This window comes from Nannospalax galili, unplaced genomic scaffold (genome assembly GCF_000622305.1).
Source record: "Nannospalax galili isolate Female #2095 unplaced genomic scaffold, S.galili_v1.0 scaffold337, whole genome shotgun sequence".
Classification (NCBI taxonomy): Eukaryota; Metazoa; Chordata; class Mammalia; order Rodentia; family Spalacidae; genus Nannospalax; species Nannospalax galili.
Window position 1 is genome coordinate 2,561,921 of NW_008340932.1, and position 19,548 is coordinate 2,581,468.

A 19,548-nucleotide genomic window follows, 5' to 3' on the forward strand; every position below is an offset into this window, starting at 1 on the left:
TTGAGCAGGTAACCACAGTTGCTGGGAGTTGATGCATTCAACAGCATGTCATGTACAGATGTCAGAATTTCACAGCTTTCCTCCCCATCTTCTGGCTTGTACATTTTTTCTACCTTCTCTTCTGAGAAGTTCCCTGAGCCTGGGATGTGGGAGGTTGATATAGAAGATCCATACACAGCTGTGTACTCAGAGTTAATTATACTTGACACTTTGACCAGTTATGAGTCTCTACATTCACCACTACCCACTGCCAAAAGAAGCTCCGCTATCAAAGTTGAGGGCAGGAAAAATCTATGGATATAAACATAAGTGTTTAGAAACATGGCCATTTAGCAAAGCAACAGCAATAGGTTCCCTCCTAGGGCCCATGATTGCCTAAGTCATGGGCTTGTGGTTGGGTTTACAGTACCAGGCATGAAATCAGTCCTGTCGAGCAAGTCTCATATCCAATCAGAAAGTGGTTGATTGCCTTCATAACCATCTTGCCACTATTGCATCAGTGGGCACATCTTGCCAGCAGGTTGGTATTATAACCTATAAGATCCAACTCTGGATAAGACCATTGATGTCTTTTCTCCCCCAGCAACTTACATAACACCTTTTGTAATCTAGCCAGAAGGGAGAAAGGTTCCCAATCAAGATTGACTTCAATGGTTTGTCAGCTAAGGGGTCTGCTGTCCAAGTTAGGCTTCTGTGGTGTTTGATGCAGTTCTTTCCTCTTTTTTTTCAGAGGAAAAAATCAGTTTCTTCCTTTGTATTCTTGGATACTACTTAATTTTTTTCTTTTCTTTCATTTTTTTTTAAAGATTGTATATCCCAAGCTGGTCTTAAATTCACAGTTCTCCTCTCTAAGCTTCTCAGGACTTTGTTCTGGTCTTAGCTATTAGTGTCTTTGGAGCTTTGCCATGCTCTTTCTGTATAGTCACTCCTCAGTCAATTTCATTTACTCTTATGACTTGAATATTTAATATATTTAAATATTACAAAAATTCTTAGCCACGGCCAATGAGATGTGCTTTGATGGTTTCCTCTCTCCCGCCTGATGTATCTGACTCTCTCCTTACTCATTCTGTTCTTGTCCCACCCAGATCCTGTTCCTTGAGTATTCCAAACCTGTTCTCTTAAATATTTTTATTTTTGTATTTGTACTAGTGTATTGCCTGCATGTATGTGAGTGCACCTGTGTCACGCAATGCTGCAGAAGTCAGAAGAGGGCTTCTGGAACTGGAGTTAAGGACGGTTCATAGCTGCCATGTGGATGCTGGGAATCAAACCCTCTGCAAGAGCAGTCAGTGTTCTTAACTGCTGTACCATCTCTCCAGGCCCTCGAAACCTGTTCTCTTACAAGCATATTTGAATCCATTCTTCCCTTTCTTTGAAATATGTTTCCAGATTTCCTCCTGGTTCACTTCTTATTTTATTCATTTTGCTGCTCCAAGGCCTGAGAGACATCTCCCTCATTGCTGAACCTCCCAACTTAGACTGCTACCCACCCTAGGGCATCATCTACCCCCTCACCCTGCTTTTCATTCTGCTCCAGGCTGGTCCACATTATATTATATTAATCATTTATTTCTTTATTTATACCTTTATTATCTCCAGTATTGTAAAGTAAGAGCTGAGAAAAATTTATTTTATTTCTTTTTGACTCTTACCTGGGCGCTCAAAAATTTTTGTTTAGTATTAAAATAAGCAAATATTGCTGATATTTCGACTTTTCAGGTCATTCTTCTCCAAAGCTAAATTGTTTAGGTTGTTTCAAGCACTCCTATTTGTGTTTGTTACAATTAGATGTCAGAGGTTACTCATGATGTACTCATAAAGCCACGAACTGGCTTTTCTTAGACATGGTTAACATAAAAGACTACGAACAGGGTAAAGTGCAGTTGACTGAGCTTTGCACAGAAACTTTATACTTCCTTAATTAGTGACATTAATAATGGACCAAACATTGCCTTTGGTTACTGATCATAAATACCATGTAAATTTATATTTACTTTCTCTCTTTGGAGTACAATGAGGTTATGGACTGTGAAATCTTTATTTTAGTCTTGGGGACAGACCCAGGCACTGGTAAGTAGAAATTGTCAGTGGATGAACAATGATTGAGGGAAATGAAGTCATTTAGACACAAATCTATGCCTGTCTTCTGGGAAGATTTGTCAAGGTCTTCATAAGAATCTGTGACACAGTTTCCTTAATCAGCGGCCTTCTATGTTCCAACCCTAATTTAAATTCACTTCCTCAATAAACTCCCAATTTGCACACAGGCCACTTTCTGACCAAATTAGCCTTCCTTTTACTTTCTGTGATTCACAGTGGATTGAGCTACAGCTTCTATATTCTGTGGATTCCACCAATTAGAGGGAGTGGAGCAGCAGGACAGGTCCACAGGGATACAGACCAGTGAAAACTATATTTCCCAGATAATCAAGCATATTTTCAAAACACAAGTGTCTGGTGGGGTTGGATTTTTGAATTAGGGTGAGGTTTGGGAAGATGGTGGTAAAATCTGGTTTGTAATGTTTTCAGCCTCAGGACAGCCTAAGGGTTTGAGCCTTGGTCAAAATGCCCTTGAAACTAATTTCCATAATTGATAAGAAGTTGGTGTTAGTCATATAACTTTGAAGTAGCTATGTGACCGCCAGGGCTCAAGGAAATCCGTAGCTCAAGTGTCTCAGACGTGAACTTGTTCATATCTACTGAACATCCTTTCTTGACTATCCCAAATGTTGAATGAGTAAGACATTAAAAAGGTATGTCTAGGAGTCATGAGGCTTCCACTGTCCCATGCATGGCATGTAGCTGTTTTGTACCTTCTCTTAAAGCTCAATAAAATTAGGGGCTGGAGAGATGGCTCAGTGGATAAGAGCACTGGCTACTCTTGCAGAGGACCCAAGTTCAGTTCCCAGCACTAATGCAGTGGCTAACAACTGTCTATAACTCCAGTTCCAGGAGATCTGATGCCCTCTTATCCTCTCAGTGGGCACTGCATAACATGAGTGCACTTACATACCTGCAGGAAAAGCACTCATATGCATAAAAATAAATCAGAAAAATATTAAAAAGCTCATTAAAATTGATGGTGTGTATTTCATGACTTTATTGTCAATCTGAGACCAAGATCACTTCCAACTAGTTAAGCAGAAAAGATGTTGTAGGTTCTGAGGTTAATGATTTTGAAAAATCTCCTTTAGATAATTCTAATACAAGCTTTCAGTTGGAAAAAAGTGGTCTAGACCAATGACGTCCTCCAGCTGATGAGGTCAAGAGTATGCTGACATGTTTAAAATTTTCATAGGCACTTGGGAACAGAGTCAGGACTGTATCTTCTTGTAATGCATATACATCTGTGGTTTCCCATGAAAGTGACTGAGGTCACCTGGAATAAAATTTTCCAAAATTTCTTCTCTGCATCTTGAGTCCCATGAACCACTTCATGATAAATTAGGTGCTGTATAATTGAATGATTTTAGCTTTGGGAAATAGTGCACATCATTATTACTCTTTAAAAATTAATTAATTAATTAATTAATTAATTAATTTTTATGTGTATGAGTATTTTTCATGCATGCATGTAAGTGCACTCATGCTGTGCAAAGCCTGTGGAGGTCAGAAGAGGATGTTAGATTCCTTGGAACTGGAGTTATGAATGGTTGTTAGACACTATGTGGATACTGGGAATTGAACCTGGGTCCTTTGGAAGAGCAGTCAGTGCTCTTGACCACTGAACTATCTTTCAAGCCCCCCATATTACTCTTTTAGAGATTATACTATACCAAAGTCTCCAAAGTATCTGTCTGATAGCAGTTTTGATTCATTTAACATAGTTGCCCCAAATTTTTGAAAATAGAATTATTTATTTATACAACTATTAAGTTGAACAGAAGCTTGGGAAACAAACTTAAGTTGACCTCGATAACTACAGATTGAGTAAAAGGTTAATAATAATGGTCTTCAGGACATAAAATCTAGACTGTAGGTGTTACTTGTACATGTTATTGTCTAAAGCACACACACATTGTCTCAAAATGTGTAGCAAATAGATTTAGTAAAGATTTATGTTATTACTGTGGCTTATTATGGGGATTAGGAGTCTTGTTTCCAAGTCCAAACTAAGTGGAAAAGCATCTACCCTTCAAAAGTTGGAGGCAGATACGAAAATGTTCATCAAAAGATGAATCATCATAATGTTTACACAAAACTTGAACTGAATCATTCATCTGGTTATGCCGATCAAAGGAATTTAGAAGCTCATGGCATCAAAGGGAGGCACTTTTATTGATAAACTTTCTCAGGGCACCTTTCATGTCCTTATTCCTCAGGCTGTAGATGAAAGGGTTCATCATGGGTGTCACCACAGTGAAGAGTACTGCACCAATCTTGTCTGTGTCTTCAGGGTGAGTGGAAGAAGGGAAAAAGTAAACCCCTACAATGGTCCCATAGAAGAGCAAAACAACTGTCAAGTGAGAACCACAGGTAGAGAAGGCTTTCCACTTTCCCTCTGTGGATGAGATTCTCAGTACATCCCTGATAATGCATATGTAGGAGAAGAGGATAAGGGCAAAGGGGAAGGTGATGACTGATAAACCCACAATAAATTTTGTAAGTTCATTCATCATTGTATCTGAGCAGGACAGCTTGAGCAGAGGGGCCAAGTCACAGAAGAAGTGTTGGATAGTGTTGTGGTTACAGAAGACCAACTTATTGGCCAGAAGAGTATGTGTCAGTGCAACAATATTGCTCAGAATCCAGGGGATGACAGTGAGCAAAATAGAAAACCTGGGATGCATAATAATTTTATAGTTCAAAGGGTGGCAGATAGCCACAAACCGATCATAAGCCATGACTCCCAAGATAAAATTGTCAATGACAACAAACACAATAGAAAAGTACATCTGTGTGATGCAGCCTTCATAGGAGATGGACTGACTCTTGGTCTGAATATTTGTGAGCATTTTTGGGACTGAGGTGGAAGAGGAAGAAATATCAGCAAAGGATAGGTTGGCAAGGAAGAGATACATAGGTGTGTGAAGATGTGTATCTAAGCCAATGGCCAGGATGATCAATCCATTCCCAACTACAGTGACAAGGTACATACTCAAGAAAAGCACAAAGATGAGTTTCTGCTTCTCAGCCTGGTTGGAGAGTCCCAGGAGGATGAATTCAGAGATAGTTGTTTGGTTTCCTTGATGCATACTTCTGTTAATCTGAAGAGAAGAACAGAAACTCTTCGAGTCCTCAAAGTAAAAAACAAAAGCAAAACCCCAAACGGCACTATTTATCTGCAATTATTTGGGAGTGGCACTTCCTTTTTGCTGAAAGAGAATGAACATCCTTTTGTTTAAGAAGAAAGGCAACTTGATAAAGAATTATATTAGCAGTTCAGAGACCGAGGAAATGTCTTAGCAATAAAACTGAATAAGTGCTTCTCAGTGAACAAGTTTTAAACTCTAACAGAGCTCTGACTATAATTTTTATAGTTGGCTCTAAATGTTGTTTAACACCCCAAATTGAGGACCATAGTGTCCTCCATATTGCAAAGATGCTAGATGCTCCTACATTAATTACTTAAAAATGAACAAAGAGGGACTAGCAAGATAGTTTAGTTGGTAAAGTGCTTGCCATACAAACACTGGGTCCTGAGGTCAATCTCCAGCACCTACACAAGAAAACGGTCACGGTGGTTTGTGCCTTTAATCTCAGCTCTGTCTCTCTGTCTCTCTCTGTCTCTCTGTCTCTCTCTGTCTCTCTCTCTGTCTCTCTGTCTCTCTCTGTCTCTCTGTCTCTCTGTCTCTCTCTCTCGCCTTTCTAGCAAAGTTAGAAGAGGGTCAGTATAAAGGAACTGCACCTGTAGATGGACTAAAAGAAAGCAACCAGCCTCTTTATTTCTACACATTGGCCAGTTGTGGGTCTGAGTTAATCACCATCTGCTGCATGAGGAAGCTTCTCTGGTGAGAGCTGAGAGATGCATTAGTCTATGGATATAACAATAAGTCATGAGGAGTCAGTTTAATGCTCTATCTGTTTAGCGGGATAATAGTAGGCTCTGCCCTATGGCTTGTGATGTGTGTAGCCACAGGTTCGTAGGCCTGATATCAGTGTAGAGTAAGGGCTCCTTCTTCTGAAGCAGACCTTAAATCCAATCAGAATGCAGTTGGTCACTCCCATAACATTTATGCCATTACTGCACTAGTGGGCTTAGCTTGTGAGGCCAGTTGTTGCAGTGCAAAGGGTTCACAGCTGGGCAGAGCGCTCATCCCTGAATAGGACACCTATATCAAACGGCTCTGTCACCCAAGTCTCAGAGACCATTGTGGAAGCAGGGTGTGTGGAAGGATTATAAGAACCAGAAGTAGTAGATGGCCACAAGGAAACAGAGGGAATTTTTGGTCTCATTCCTGATTTTATTATTTATTTATTTAATGTATTTATTTATATTTTATTGAATTTTTGGGTATTTCGTACAAAACATCTTAATTATCTTTATACAACCTTCTTTATCCACACCCTCCCATAGCCACTCCCTCCAGATTTCATGCATTCTGTCATTTATGTTAAGGTCTATCCAGTCAAGTTAGTGTCCTCAGACATCCCTCAGGACAAGCCCATCCTAAAGTCACTCCATTAAAGAAGATCAGCTCTCCCTTACCCAGCAGTAATCAGCTGTCAATGGTTTTTTGGCTAAGATTGGGGGCTGCTGCCCATTTCCACAGTTCTATGCTGGGTTTTTGAAGGCTTGAGTTTGCATGGGTCTTGTGCATGCTGACACCATTGCTGTAGATTCATAGGAGCAAGGTAAAAAAAACCCCAAAGAATCAAGTAACAAATGACCAAATGGGCTATGGAACTGAACAGAGAGTTCTCAATAGAAGAAATAAAGATGGTTAAGAAACACCTTAAAAGGTATTCAACATCCTTAGTAAGGAAACAGAGTTTTACAGACATCTAGGCAATTACTTATATGAACTCACAGCAATGGTGATAGCATGCACAAGTCCCACATTAGCTCAAGCCAGACAAAATCCCAGCATAGACGTGGGAAGTGGTTGAAGCCCCAACCTTAGCTGAGGAACTATTGGTAACTGACAGGTGCTGAGTGAAGGAGAGTCAGTTTTCTTTAAGGGTGTGATACTGGATAGGTTAATCAGGCTCCAGTGGATGGACGCACACTGAAGAGCATCTGGTGACACAAATTTGACTCAATAGGCATTAATATATATGACAAAGTACATGACATTGTGCAGAGGGTATTAAGAAGGGGGTACAGATAAGGGAGGGAGTCTTAATATGCTCAAAATTTATTGCATGAAGTTTGTGAAAATTCAATAAAAAATGAAAACAAGAACAATCAGAACTTTGCTTCATTTGGAGATTTGTTAGGTAATCTAAAATATTTAAAAGATACATGTGAACCTGAAGCTTTGTTTCACCTCTGAAGATGGGAACTTATTAGGTTATTAGACCACTGTGGTGGGGCCTAGGGAAAAGGTGGAGGCAGAGAAGGCCTGTATTCCCACTCATGGCAAGGAGGAAATACATGAATTTCCTTGTAGGCCAAGTGAAGGCTTAGGAAGTGGTTGTATTAAAGCTATCTTGCTGGGAATTCAATCCAGAAGCATCCTAGTGGGGTGGTGTCAGACATGAAGGGCCTCTCCTATGAAAGAAAAATCACTGCTTTTATCAAGGAAATGTTTAATTGGGCAGTCTGCAAAGTGAAGCCTCTGAAGAACCCCTAAATGGTGTGAGGCCTGTCACGGATAAGGGACTCAACTGGTAGTGCTTTCTGGTAACTGACCTTTATGCTACTGTCTTCTTTTGTCTTCTCAAACTTCATCCTGACCCTATAAAACTAAGGAATAAAAGATGGCCACCCAAACAGTAATGGGAATGAAGACGAAATTAGCAATGCACTGTGGGATACAAGGCTAAAAATTGAGAGGAGTGAAGGGACATGACTTCCCGCTACACAGCTCCTGACTACAAAAGGCATAGACCCTGACTCACCGTATAGTCCCTGAAAACACAAGGCAATAGCTTTTGACTCTACAATGCACAGCTCCTAACTATCCACTGTACAGCCCCTTACTACACAAGGCACAGCCCCTAACTATCCACTCCTTAGTTCCTGACTGCCCACTGCAGAGCCAATAGCCTCACATGGGATCTGAGATCAACAGAGAGGACGCATACTTTGAACTGAAGTGAAAGTGAAATTTTAAATTGGGCTGGACTTGGCTTTTATTTTAAATTTGGAGATAGCAATTCAATATAAAAAACTTACCATGATGAGTAGTGAGAAAGCCATTTATAGCTTAAAGGTAGTCACATATAGACAGAGGAAGGAGATTGGACTGGTGTGATTTCTCTTGAGATCCTGGCTCCTGTTTTTCTTCCTGCTCCTGATAACATTTGCCCCTCCCCCTTCCCTCCCTCTCTTTCTCCCTCCATCCCTCTTTTCAAGTCACCATCTTTCAAATACTTTTTCCATGGAGAGGATACAGTCAACCACCATCAGTATTCTGGAAAAACTGAAGGGCAGCTGGAAAAGGAGAATGTCTGAGGACCTCTTACTTTAGAGGGTAACCATCTGCAGCAGGGCAATGCCATGAAAAACTAAAATAACATAAAAAGTTGACAGGGATCTGCAGCTAATATAGAGACCAGCCTGAGTAGGCCCTGTGGTTACTAGGTCCTGGGCTGTTCGGGGTGGTTTTATGTGTCTAACTCTAACCTTACCTTCCCCTTCTACCTCTCCTGGCCACCAGCAATCGTCTCTAAATTGTTTGGAATCCATGAGGTAGCATTCTAGGTGGTTAAGACTAAAGCTAAATTCTAAAAGGCTCACCTCTAAATGATGGCAAAAATCTCAGAAGACATTGGAATCTAGACTGCAATTTTCTTTTAGTATTTGCAAGTATAGAGGTGGGGACTGAACAGCTCTTCTGGGCTTCTCAGTTGATGTAGTTACAGTGATGGGCTCATGTGGGAAATTAAATTGATCCCAGGTCCTTAGGGAAATCATCCCTGAAGTGTTTTCCTTAAGACAAACCATAATTTTGACATCCTGGTTTGCATTAGTAAATGGGGAATAGACAGGCAACTTTGCTTTTTGCTTTATTTTGTCTTCTAGTCTGTTTTCTATACTGAGTACCTGGTACTGCTATTTAGTGCAGATGAATTGTTGGCTGTGCATCTTCTCTGTTTCCAGTGGCATAGGAACATTTTAGGAGTCTCTTCTTTGTTTTTTCCTGCTGAATGATAGAAACACTTAGTCAATACCTAGAGAACTGAGTTGCATTTCTTCACCAGCAGTTATGACTCCAGTGAATTAACATCTCTAGTGGAAGGAGATCATGGATGCTGACAAGATGTCAGTATTGGAAGAGAGTCTGTATATCTAGTAACTTAGTCCCCAACATTATTTAATTGAAAGGGAAAACAAACATAGAAATGATATTGAATGGTACTCACCATGTTTAGAATCCTGGAATAATAGACTCTGCTGTCTATTATTATAAGGGCAACTACACAGTCAGAGACTACAGACAAAATGAGCTCTTCTAATGCTTACTTGTGCTTTATAATACATTGTAGTTATTTACCACCTAAACTGTGGACATTCGTCTTCTCCTCACCAGGAAACAACTTGATCTGTGGGTTAACTATAGACATGACATGTATTCAGTCACATAAATTCATGACTAGTACTTAAAGTAATGAGAGGACAGAGGAAAAAAAGTAATATATCTACATGTCTGTCTGTCTGGTTACAGAAAAGAAAAATACATGAGTCATACCAGAATGCTTTTGCTAATATGTTCATGGTAGGGGTTTATGTGTTACCTCTTCTAATTGTTTTAACATGGGTCTTCTGGGAAACAGAGTGGGAAGTTAAAAAGAGGACTATAGATGACTAAGATAAATATACAGCATTGTACTATAATGCATTATTTCAAGAGTCATTGTTAACTACAACCATTTCAACTTCAGAGATCACTTATCAGATCTGTTCACTCAACATGTTGTTGCTATAGAAGGAGAAAACACACTTGGAAAAGTCTATGGTGGCAGGAGAAAATAAATCAGGTCCACTCCATGAGGCATTCTTAGAATTTTCAGGTTGCATTATTTGGCACCTTGGTGACCACACAGGAAATCAAGAACCACATTCTTCACAACGGCTGTTACTTTGAGTCTAGAAATGGAGGGAAATTTTATTTGAGAGCCTGGCTCAGCGTTAGTTAGCTCAGAGAACTTGGGAAGATTTTAGAGTCTGAGGTGGGTAATGTTATTAGAATGGAAGATGCAATACAGATTATGTTAAATATAGTCCACCTCTTGTGCTCCTCTGTGCCTTGGGCACACATTTATACACTACATGGTACCGCATAATGCTTCTATTTTCCTGTGAGTATAGAGTTACTCTGAACAAGGAAACAAGGTAGTCTAGAGACATGTAATTTAATCTTTTAGTTATTATTGTACAGATACTACTTAAGGAAGCTTTTCTTAATACACATTTTTATTGATTTTTTGTGCATTTTATATCTTAATCATATTTAGACCTCCCTCCCCTATCTTCATCCCCATAGCCCCCCACTAGATTTCATGCATTTTTTTCATATATGTTAAGGCTTATCAGGTCAAGTTTGTGTCCCCAGATGTCCCTCCATATGGGTTCATCCTCTGGATCCTGGGCAGCCTATCTAGCCTCACTCCCTTAAAGAATACCAACTCTCTCTCAATTTTAATATTTTTTTGAGAATTTCATGCAAGAGTACTATATTTACATCATTTCTACCCTCCCTCTCCCAATACCCATCCCACCTCCTCCCTCACTCTCTCAATTTCATGGCCTCTTCTTTAATTATTATTGTTACATACATGCATATGTCTGTATGTATATATATCCTCGTGAGTCCATTTAGTGTTGTTTGTATGTATATGTGTTTAGGACTGACCATTTGGGGTTGGAGAACATATCAAGGAGCTGGAGAAAACTGGTTCTCCCTATCTCAGCATCCATTGATTGCCTATACCTCTTCATCTAGAGATGTAGGCATGTCAGTTGGCATTGCCATTCTGCAGGGAGCCATATTGTTGAGATTTCTTGGGTGCAACTTCCCTCTCATGTCTAGAATACACTATGCAGCTGCAGGTGTCCTGGTCCTCTGGGTCTTATGATCTTTCCATCCCCCTTTTCTATGATGTTCCCTGAGCCTTAGGTGTAGTTTGCAAAGGAAATAAGATGCATTTCTCTTCTAATAAAGGCTATATTAGGGATGGAAGCAGGTTTACCCACCAAATTCTCCCCCAGCAACCTGGTATGGTCAATGGGAAGATGACAGATGTGGCTACAGTCAGGAGGCAGACCCAGAGCCTGTCTGACTCAGGGAACCAACAAGTGCAGCAGGAACAGGAGAAGCCCCCTGCCTCATTAAGCCAGTGCAGGGCCAGGCAACTGGAGCCAACACCTGTAAGTGTATCAAGAATAAAAGAATACAAGGGGTGGTTAAGAATCCCCAACGATTAATGAGCTAACCAAATTAATGCCTCATACCCATCCTATGGTACCTAACAAGGATCTATGGAGAAAACAGTTAATATAAATGGTACGCCTACTGGGATATTGTCTAAGCATTTGTATTATACATTCATGTTTGTTTAAATGTGTCTACTTCCTTCCATTTGTCTTTATAGTAAAAGAATAGATCAGGGGCCGTGGCCTAAGGGTGACTAATGGGGAGGCCCAAGAAGCCATTATCTCACCATGATACAAGAGGGATCGCCCTACATCTATCATCCCCTCCAAGGCTCAGGGGCTTTAGCGGAAGATTGGCGGAAAGATTGTAAGAGTGGAGGAAAGGGGTGGAATGTCTCCCAATTGGCTGGTTCCTCCAATGGGCAGGGCCTGACATGAGCTGGAAGTAGGAAGGGAAGCTAGGAGCCATCTTGGGATGGAAGCCAGGAGCTGCCGGTAGAGTGTGATGGTGTAGGAAGCTTGGAGCCAGCACAGCAACTCAAAGACAGAATGGACTGACTCCCTGTGGATCTTGGGCAAGATTGCTGGCTGCAGAGGCATTAGTGAATGCTAGTAGGGCAATGGGCATGGTATGGTCTGATAAGGTGGGCTCTGAGTCACGGCGACACTGGGCTAGGCACTGGGCTCATTCCTTAGTAAGTTAATAAACTCACATAAAATATATTATATGGTTTGTCTGATTGCGCCGGAGACCCAGAGAGAATTCAGGCCACAGCTGTATAGGATTATTGATTGCTCTCCTCCCTTGGCAGCTTGCATAGCATCTTTGGTACTATGAGAGGTAGGCTCCAGGGAGGAGGCTTCCATATGTTTCAATCTGGTTCCTTGAAGTCCTGTGTCTGAAGTGTGTGGTGTCTTCAGCAATAGAGTCTTACTTTCAAAAATTTGGAGGTAACCAAAGGCAATGGCAATAGCCTATTTTGTTTATAGACTCTCTTGGGCTACTCTGATCTATAACTCAGAAAGAGATTTCCTATGACTGGCACTGGGCTTTTTGTTAAATAGCCTATAGCCCTTAGGGGGAACAGTATCAGCCCATGTGGCATAACTCCATTTAAACCATATACACATATATAATATTACATATTACAAATATATATATATAATGTATAATATATATACATGTATTATATATATTTGTATATATGTATTTTATCTTCAATCCTTTCCACCAGTCTCATGAAATTGAATACCTTGAAATATGATTTTTGTCACATAGGATTGGTCTTTGGAGAGGCATATACTCTCCCTACTCCTCTTCTAAGGACACTAATTTTGGACATTGGGGTTGATACTATATTGTTGAGAGTGCTTGATGTAGAGTCTCCTTCAAGGTTGGTGACCAGTCTTGACCTAAAATGATAAGACAACAGTGTTAGTCACACAAGCTTCATACAGTTCTCTCTTCAGCAGCTGTCTTTGGGTTCTGATTGATAGCCTTCATATCTTTTTTCCATCACTCATTTCAGTTTCATTGGGGTTGCCTCTGGGACTTAGAATATTTTTCTGAGGGGTATGAATTCTTATTGTCCTGAACTTACTGGATTGTGTTTGTGGAATGGGTTATTGAAGTGTAGCATCACAGTTTAGACTTAGTCTGGTCTAGGATTTCAGAAATGAGAAGTCTCAGTTATATAAATTTATCGCTGTGTGGGAGAGTGAGGTGGGCCAATCCCACTTTTGCCCACTGACTCATAAAACTGTTCATTTTAGCCAGGAGATCTGTACTTATCTGAAGCTGATTCTGTGACAACACATTAATTTAGGAGGACAGCACCCTAACCTACAAGATGTTTCCCCCTCATATATTTACTAAGTTATGCAATCATCATATCATATAGAATATGTAGTAAAAGGTAGACTTATGTCCATTAGTTCATTGTTGTACCTTATTTATCTTAAAATGATCCCTTCAGCTCTATGTAATTTTCTTGGGCTGCTCTGAGGGTAATAAGTAAGGCTTCTTGAGTGTACTTGAAAGGTGTTCCAGAGTCCTAAAGACAGGGATGGCTATTTAATACTCAGCTATGTAGACTGTAAAATATTGATGTATAAAGATTGGAACTATCTCTATCATAATCCTTTTGATCATGTAATTGCATAAATAGAATTAGCCAACATAAGAATTTACATAAAACTTTCAAAAATGTATATTTATTTATTAAATTTTTGTGGAGTTCATACAAAACATCTTATCTTTATGCTCTCTTCCACATCTGCACCCTCCCCCACATCTTCCCCACCATATTTCATGGATCCTGTTACGGCTTAGATAGAGTCAAATCAGTGTACTCAGACTTCCATCAGTTCAAGTTCATCCACTGGGGTCTAGTTAGCCTATCTAGAGTCTCTCCCTTTAAGAAGATGAATTAACTCTCCCTTGCCCAGCAATAATCAGCTGCCAAAAGTTCTTCAATTAAGGTTGGAGCCTGCTGTCCATTTCCCTAGTTCTAGGCTGGATTTTTGTCTGATTGAGTTTGCATAGGTCTTGGCACCCTGTCACCATTGCTGTAAGTTCATATGAGCAAATTACCAGGCACCTGTGAGATTCTGTTTCCTTATGGTCTTGCACCTCCTCCCTTGGCTATTAGAATCTTTCAGACTCCTCTTCTGAAACAGTCACGGAGCCTGCCCTGGGTGAAATTTAATATAGGTGACTTGCCAAGAGACCCACACCCTGCAGACTCTTATTCTCTACACTTGGGGCAGTTGTGACCTTTTAAGGCAGAAGTCCAGCAGAAGCCGTTCTTCTTAGAATTTACACTTTGGGTCATGATGTAGTGATGGAAAGAGACAAAGTTTCTCAGCAAATCTAGATTGCCCATGTTCTCTTGTGATTTGTATTCTATCCATTCCTGGGCTTGTTGACTGACAGTACATTCTCAGAGTGGTTGAAGGCAGGAGGGTTAGAAGATTCCAGGTGAAGTTGGAAAGAAGGTGCATTGTCTAGAAAATTTAAAACAGAAGTATCTGATGGAAAGTAAGTGTATTTTTGCTATCACCATGCTCCTGCAGTGCTATGCATGAATGCTCTTTTCCGTAAGTGAATTTGGTCCTCTTATTTTTTCTTGTTTTATTTCATTGGCTAGTAGTTCCAATACCATCAAATTTTAATGGGGATTAATAAGCATATTTGTTCATGAGTTTTAATTCTGGAAAATGTTTTTGATAAAAGGTCTCAATGGGAAGAAACTCATGTGTGGTATTGTAAAAACAGCCAAATACACATGATAGGAGAGGTCATAGACTTTAGAGAAAACCCTCTAGACAAATGCTATTTCTTAAAATGTGTTAAATATGGATCCTTCTATCTACAGATACATATGGCAGTCACCACTCATCAATGAAACTTCTTTTGCAACAGAGACTATCACAGAGTTCCACAACTGGTCACACACAGAGATTATCTGTGAGTTGCACAATCCCAAGTGACACATCTACAATGGAACCCCTACACCTAAGGCTTTGTACCCCAGAAACCACTCATTTCTCCAAAAAGCATGAGCTACGAGTGATTGCAGGACACCCTGGGAAGAAGGGTGGAACCTAGCTGTTAGCAGCGGTGAGACTGGAACTGGAAAAGGAAGTGTGCAACCACAGGGATGAATGGCGGAGGCGTCCTGCAGGTGTGGAAGTGAGAAAGGGACATTTACAGATCTGGGGTGAAACCATGTACCCACGGGGCATGGGTGAAAGCTAATGGGGACTGTGGGTGGGGCAGAACAAGAGGCGCAGTGCCGCACGGTTTCTTTGTAAGTCCTCCCTCCCTATCATATAAACCATGCGAAACCCAAGATAAAAATGTGTTATGTTGGTTTGTCCATCCATGTCCAGAGCTGGAGACCCTGAGAGAGTGAGGGCAGGTCAAACAGAGAGTGGGAAGGGGAAATTTTAGTGGCACAGGCTCACAGAACATAGTGGGTGGAAAGAATACTAACGCATCTCTCAATTCTCATCAACAAAGATCCCTCATGCAACAGAGGACCATGAACTCAAAAGGACACAAATGGCCAAAGCATAGAGAATGAATTTACAGAGTGTGGGTCCTTGGATAGGACTCTTGTTGTGCCATAATCATATTTCATTCACCCAGGGCTCAAGGAACTGTGGAAGAGGAGGCAGAAATATTGGCAGAGTCAGGGGAGGAGGTTCATAACCATATGGAAACAGAATCTTACAGGCTCCTGAGACCTGGCTCAGATGAACCTACAACAATGGTGGTAGCATGCACAAGACCCATGCAGACTCAGTCAGACAAAAACCCAGCAAAGAACTGTGGAAATGGGCAGCAGATCCCAATCTTAGCTGAAGAACCATTGGCGACTGATTACTGCTGTGTGAGGAAGAGCTGATCTTCTTAAATGGAAGAACTCCAGATAGGCTGGCTAGACCTCAGTGGATGAACTTGCATGGGAGGATGTTGATACTAACTTGACTTGACAGGCCTTAACATAAATGACAGACTGCATGAAATTCAGTGTTGGGGGCTATAGGAGGGTACCAGTGGGGAAGAAGGTATAAAGATGAGTAAGATTAAGATGTTCTGTATGAAATACACAAAAAATTCAATACAAAATTCACAAAAAGCCTTCCTAACTTAAAAAAGAACTCAGGCTGTGAGGGATCCATTGCTGAATTCCACTAGATCTTTAAAGAAGAAATAGCATCAATGCTTCTCAAACTATTCTATATAATAGAAAGGCAAGGGCCAATACCAACTTATTTTATGATGCTATTAATGCTATAATATAAAAATGTGTATAGGGACACAGCCAAAACAATGTCTCATATATGGTTACTACATTTATAGAGAAGCATAAAATCATGTATGTACATATGACATAAAAGTAGAAAGAAAACATCTAGGAACAAAGAAAACTAATGGCAGGCAGGAGGGGAAGAAGGGAAAGGATGGGGTTGTGGAAGGGAATACGCTCCATGTACAATCTGTATGATATTCTTACATAACAAAATGCCATGTTCAGCGAATATATACAGTTAAAGAAAAAATGCACTCCCAGTCCTGAGGTTTGACTAGCATGAGAGAAACCCTGAATTTAAAACCACAACCCCAACAGCACAACAAACAAAATTGGATCCTATTGCAAACACAAACTTGAATATTTTTTCTATGAAACAAGCCTAGAGTTTATTCAGAAAACATTTTTAGCATTGATTTTAGCATAGAAATTAGGCAACTGGGACAGAGACATGTCATAGAATGACCATAGTATGTACCCTAGAGTTGGTATGGGCTTCTCAAAAGAGTCACTTTGGTGTAGATATAATTACACACATTGCCATTAATTACTAAATATTATGTAAACAAGATTCATGTTCTCTTATATTTATGTATCCAATATACATGGAATTAGATTATCACTTTTTCATTTTATGAATTTAAGAAATAGCATTATAGTTTTAGTCTTGTTCATTTGCTGATGTGATGTTTTGTGCATACAACAGTAAACTGTGGACCCAAGGATAGAAATTTCTTTTTGGTGTATTTATTCATAAGATCATTCCAAGGTCATATCAGTTCTCAGGTTCATTTAATATGCACAGTCAGATACTCTTTCTCTCTTACCAGAGAGATTAACTAAATTTTGCTTCATGCTCCCTGCCTAGCATGCTCCTATAACTGCTGCAGGGACAGGTAATTCCTGGCAGCAATGGTCCCTGGAGCCCACTCCTGGGTTCTTCTATATGAGAAGTTGAGTAGATAGTGCTTGATTGGAGCCAGTTACTTTTAGTTGTCTGGAACTGGGTCACAGCTATGTGATACTGCAGCCATATCCTCCAGCAGGACTTGCTGAAGCAGGTAGACTATCAGTGCCCTGTGCTAAGTGGATCCACAAACAGCAACCATTACAAAGGTATAGAGGTGAAGAGAAAGGCAGGAGAGCACACAGTAATGTGGGAGTAGACAGCCCAAGGGGTTCATGCATGAGGTGCTGGCAGTAACAACAGGAAGTTCTAGATACCCTAGCAAGGTCAGCACACAGTGGCCATCAAGTCAATGGAAATGAATCCCTGTCCTCTTCCTGGCATGGTATAAAAAAAGAAAATGAAAGAAATCTATTGAGATGAAGAACTGAAAGATATTGTTGAATTATATGAATTGTTTTTTTTACAATGTTGGTTTTTAACATAATGAAAAATATTTCATATATTGAGGAAAAGGTATGTCTTTATGAGTTTTCCTTAACAAAGACACCTTTTCACAGGATAAGTGACAGCATTGCCCCCTCAGGAGGCAGCATGTGGAAAACCACCCAGCTCTCATCAGGCAGGTATCCCAGGTCTCTGCAAGACTAGCTGCCATAGGCGAGCTTAGCAAACTTAAACTTGAGAACATTTATATTGTAAACTATGTAGAAACTTTTGAATCGTATTCATATCAATTCAGGAAAATGAGTACGGATGTAGACATGGAGCAATAGGGGAAAAACAAGCAAGGAGAAAGAGGGAAAATAAATATTTTAATTCTGTTCTTCTTTAGAAGTGGATTGACTTAAGTGACTGACACTTTCCTCAGCATCGCCTGACCTTAGTCATCAGCTGGTGTCTGAGGCTGCTTTATGGAAGATGGCGTTCCTCAGAGCTCCTTTAACATCCTTGTTCCTAAGTGTGTAAATCAAAGGGTTGAGTAAAGGGGTACCAAAAGTGTAGACCAGGGCGATTTGGCGGTCCTCATCCTCCGAGGTGCTGGAGCGAGGCCTCAGGTACACAAGGCTGCAGCAGCCGTACTGCAGCAGGACCACGGTGAGGTGGGAGGAGCAGGTGGAGAAGGCCCTCTGGCGGCCCTCAGCAGAGCGCATGCGCAAAATGTTGGCTGTAATAAACATGTAAGAAATGCAGATCAGCAGGAAGGGGACAGTCAGCACCAAGATGCCTGCAAAATAGAGGATTGCCTCATGCATACTGATGTCCGCACAGGCCAGGCGCATTATGGGAGCAACATCGCAGAGGAAGTGGTTGATTTCCAGGCGATGACCGCAGAAGGACAATGTGAAGGTAAAGGTGGTCAGCTGCAGGGAGAGGAAGAGTGCCAGGCCTACCGAGCCCAGCACCATCTGGACGCACAGCTTCTGGGTCATGATGAGGTTGTAGTGCAGTGGATGGCAGATGGCCACGTATCGGTCATAGGCCATGACAGTCAACAGAAAGCAATCAATGCTGCCAAAGGTAGAAAAGAAGAACATTTGTGTCCCACAGCCGGCCAGTGGAATGGGCTTCTGGCCCCCCAAAATGTTGGAAAGCATCAAGGGTACCACGTCCGTGGTGTAGCAGATCTCCATGAAGGACAGATTACACAGGAAGAAATACATGGGCGTGCGAAGCGAGCTTTGTGTGCACACCATCCAGATGATGGCGGCGTTGCCAGCGAGGATCATAGAGTAGAGGAGGAGGAAGAGGAGGAAGAGGAGCACCTGGAATTCAGGGACAGTGGTGAACACGCGGAACACGAACTCAGGGGACCCAGATTGGTTGAGGGCAGGCTTCCTAGACACCATGTCTTCTGCAGAAAGGAGCTGGTGAGCCCTCATTAGCTGAGTCGCTTCAGGCCTACAGAAAAGCAGGGAGTTTAGATTTTGTGTGACCTATTTAGAATTGAGTTTTCAAACACAACGCTAAGGGATGATTAATAATAGAAGGGTCACATGAACATCTTTATTAATGGGGCACTGACCTATAGCAAATTCTCACAACAAACCTTGCAAATTCTCCTAGTGATACAATTTTTTCACTCTAGTATTTTTAATCTCACTGTCATAAATAGTTGTAGATATTTTATAAATAGATATATTTTGATTGCCTTACTGGGAAAACATTCTCTTTTTTAGGCAGGGTCTCACTGTAGCTCCAGCTGGCCTGGAATTCACTATGTAGATCAGGCTGGCCTCTAACACACAGACATCTGCTTGCCTCTGCCTCCTGAGTACTGGGATTAAAGGCTTATGCCACTGTGCTCAGCATCTCAGGTAAACATTCTTATTGAA

At 40.9% G+C, this 19,548-nt stretch overlaps 2 protein-coding genes across 2 annotated transcripts; both read right to left on the reverse strand.

The window, feature by feature from the left end:
- Nucleotides 1-4,262: 4,262 nt before the first annotated feature.
- On the reverse strand, nt 4,263-5,228 carry LOC103736649 (olfactory receptor 1S1-like). Its single transcript, XM_008836171.2, has one exon. The coding sequence runs from the start codon at nt 5,196-5,198 to the stop codon at nt 4,263-4,265; it is 936 nt and encodes a 311-aa protein (XP_008834393.1). The 5' UTR covers nt 5,199-5,228.
- Nucleotides 5,229-18,102: 12,874 nt separating this feature from the next.
- LOC103736691 (olfactory receptor 10Q1-like) lies at nt 18,103-19,062 on the reverse strand. The gene has a single exon (XM_008836197.1). The coding sequence runs from the start codon at nt 19,060-19,062 to the stop codon at nt 18,103-18,105; it is 960 nt and encodes a 319-aa protein (XP_008834419.1).
- Between the last annotated feature and the right edge of the window lie 486 nt (nt 19,063-19,548).

Excerpts from the sequence above, each read along its gene's own strand:
- LOC103736649 (XM_008836171.2), bottom strand. The coding sequence starts at position 5,198 with ATGCATCAAGGAAACCAAACAACTATCTCTGAATTCATCCTCCTGGGA.
- LOC103736691 (XM_008836197.1), bottom strand. The coding sequence starts at position 19,062 with ATGGTGTCTAGGAAGCCTGCCCTCAACCAATCTGGGTCCCCTGAGTTC.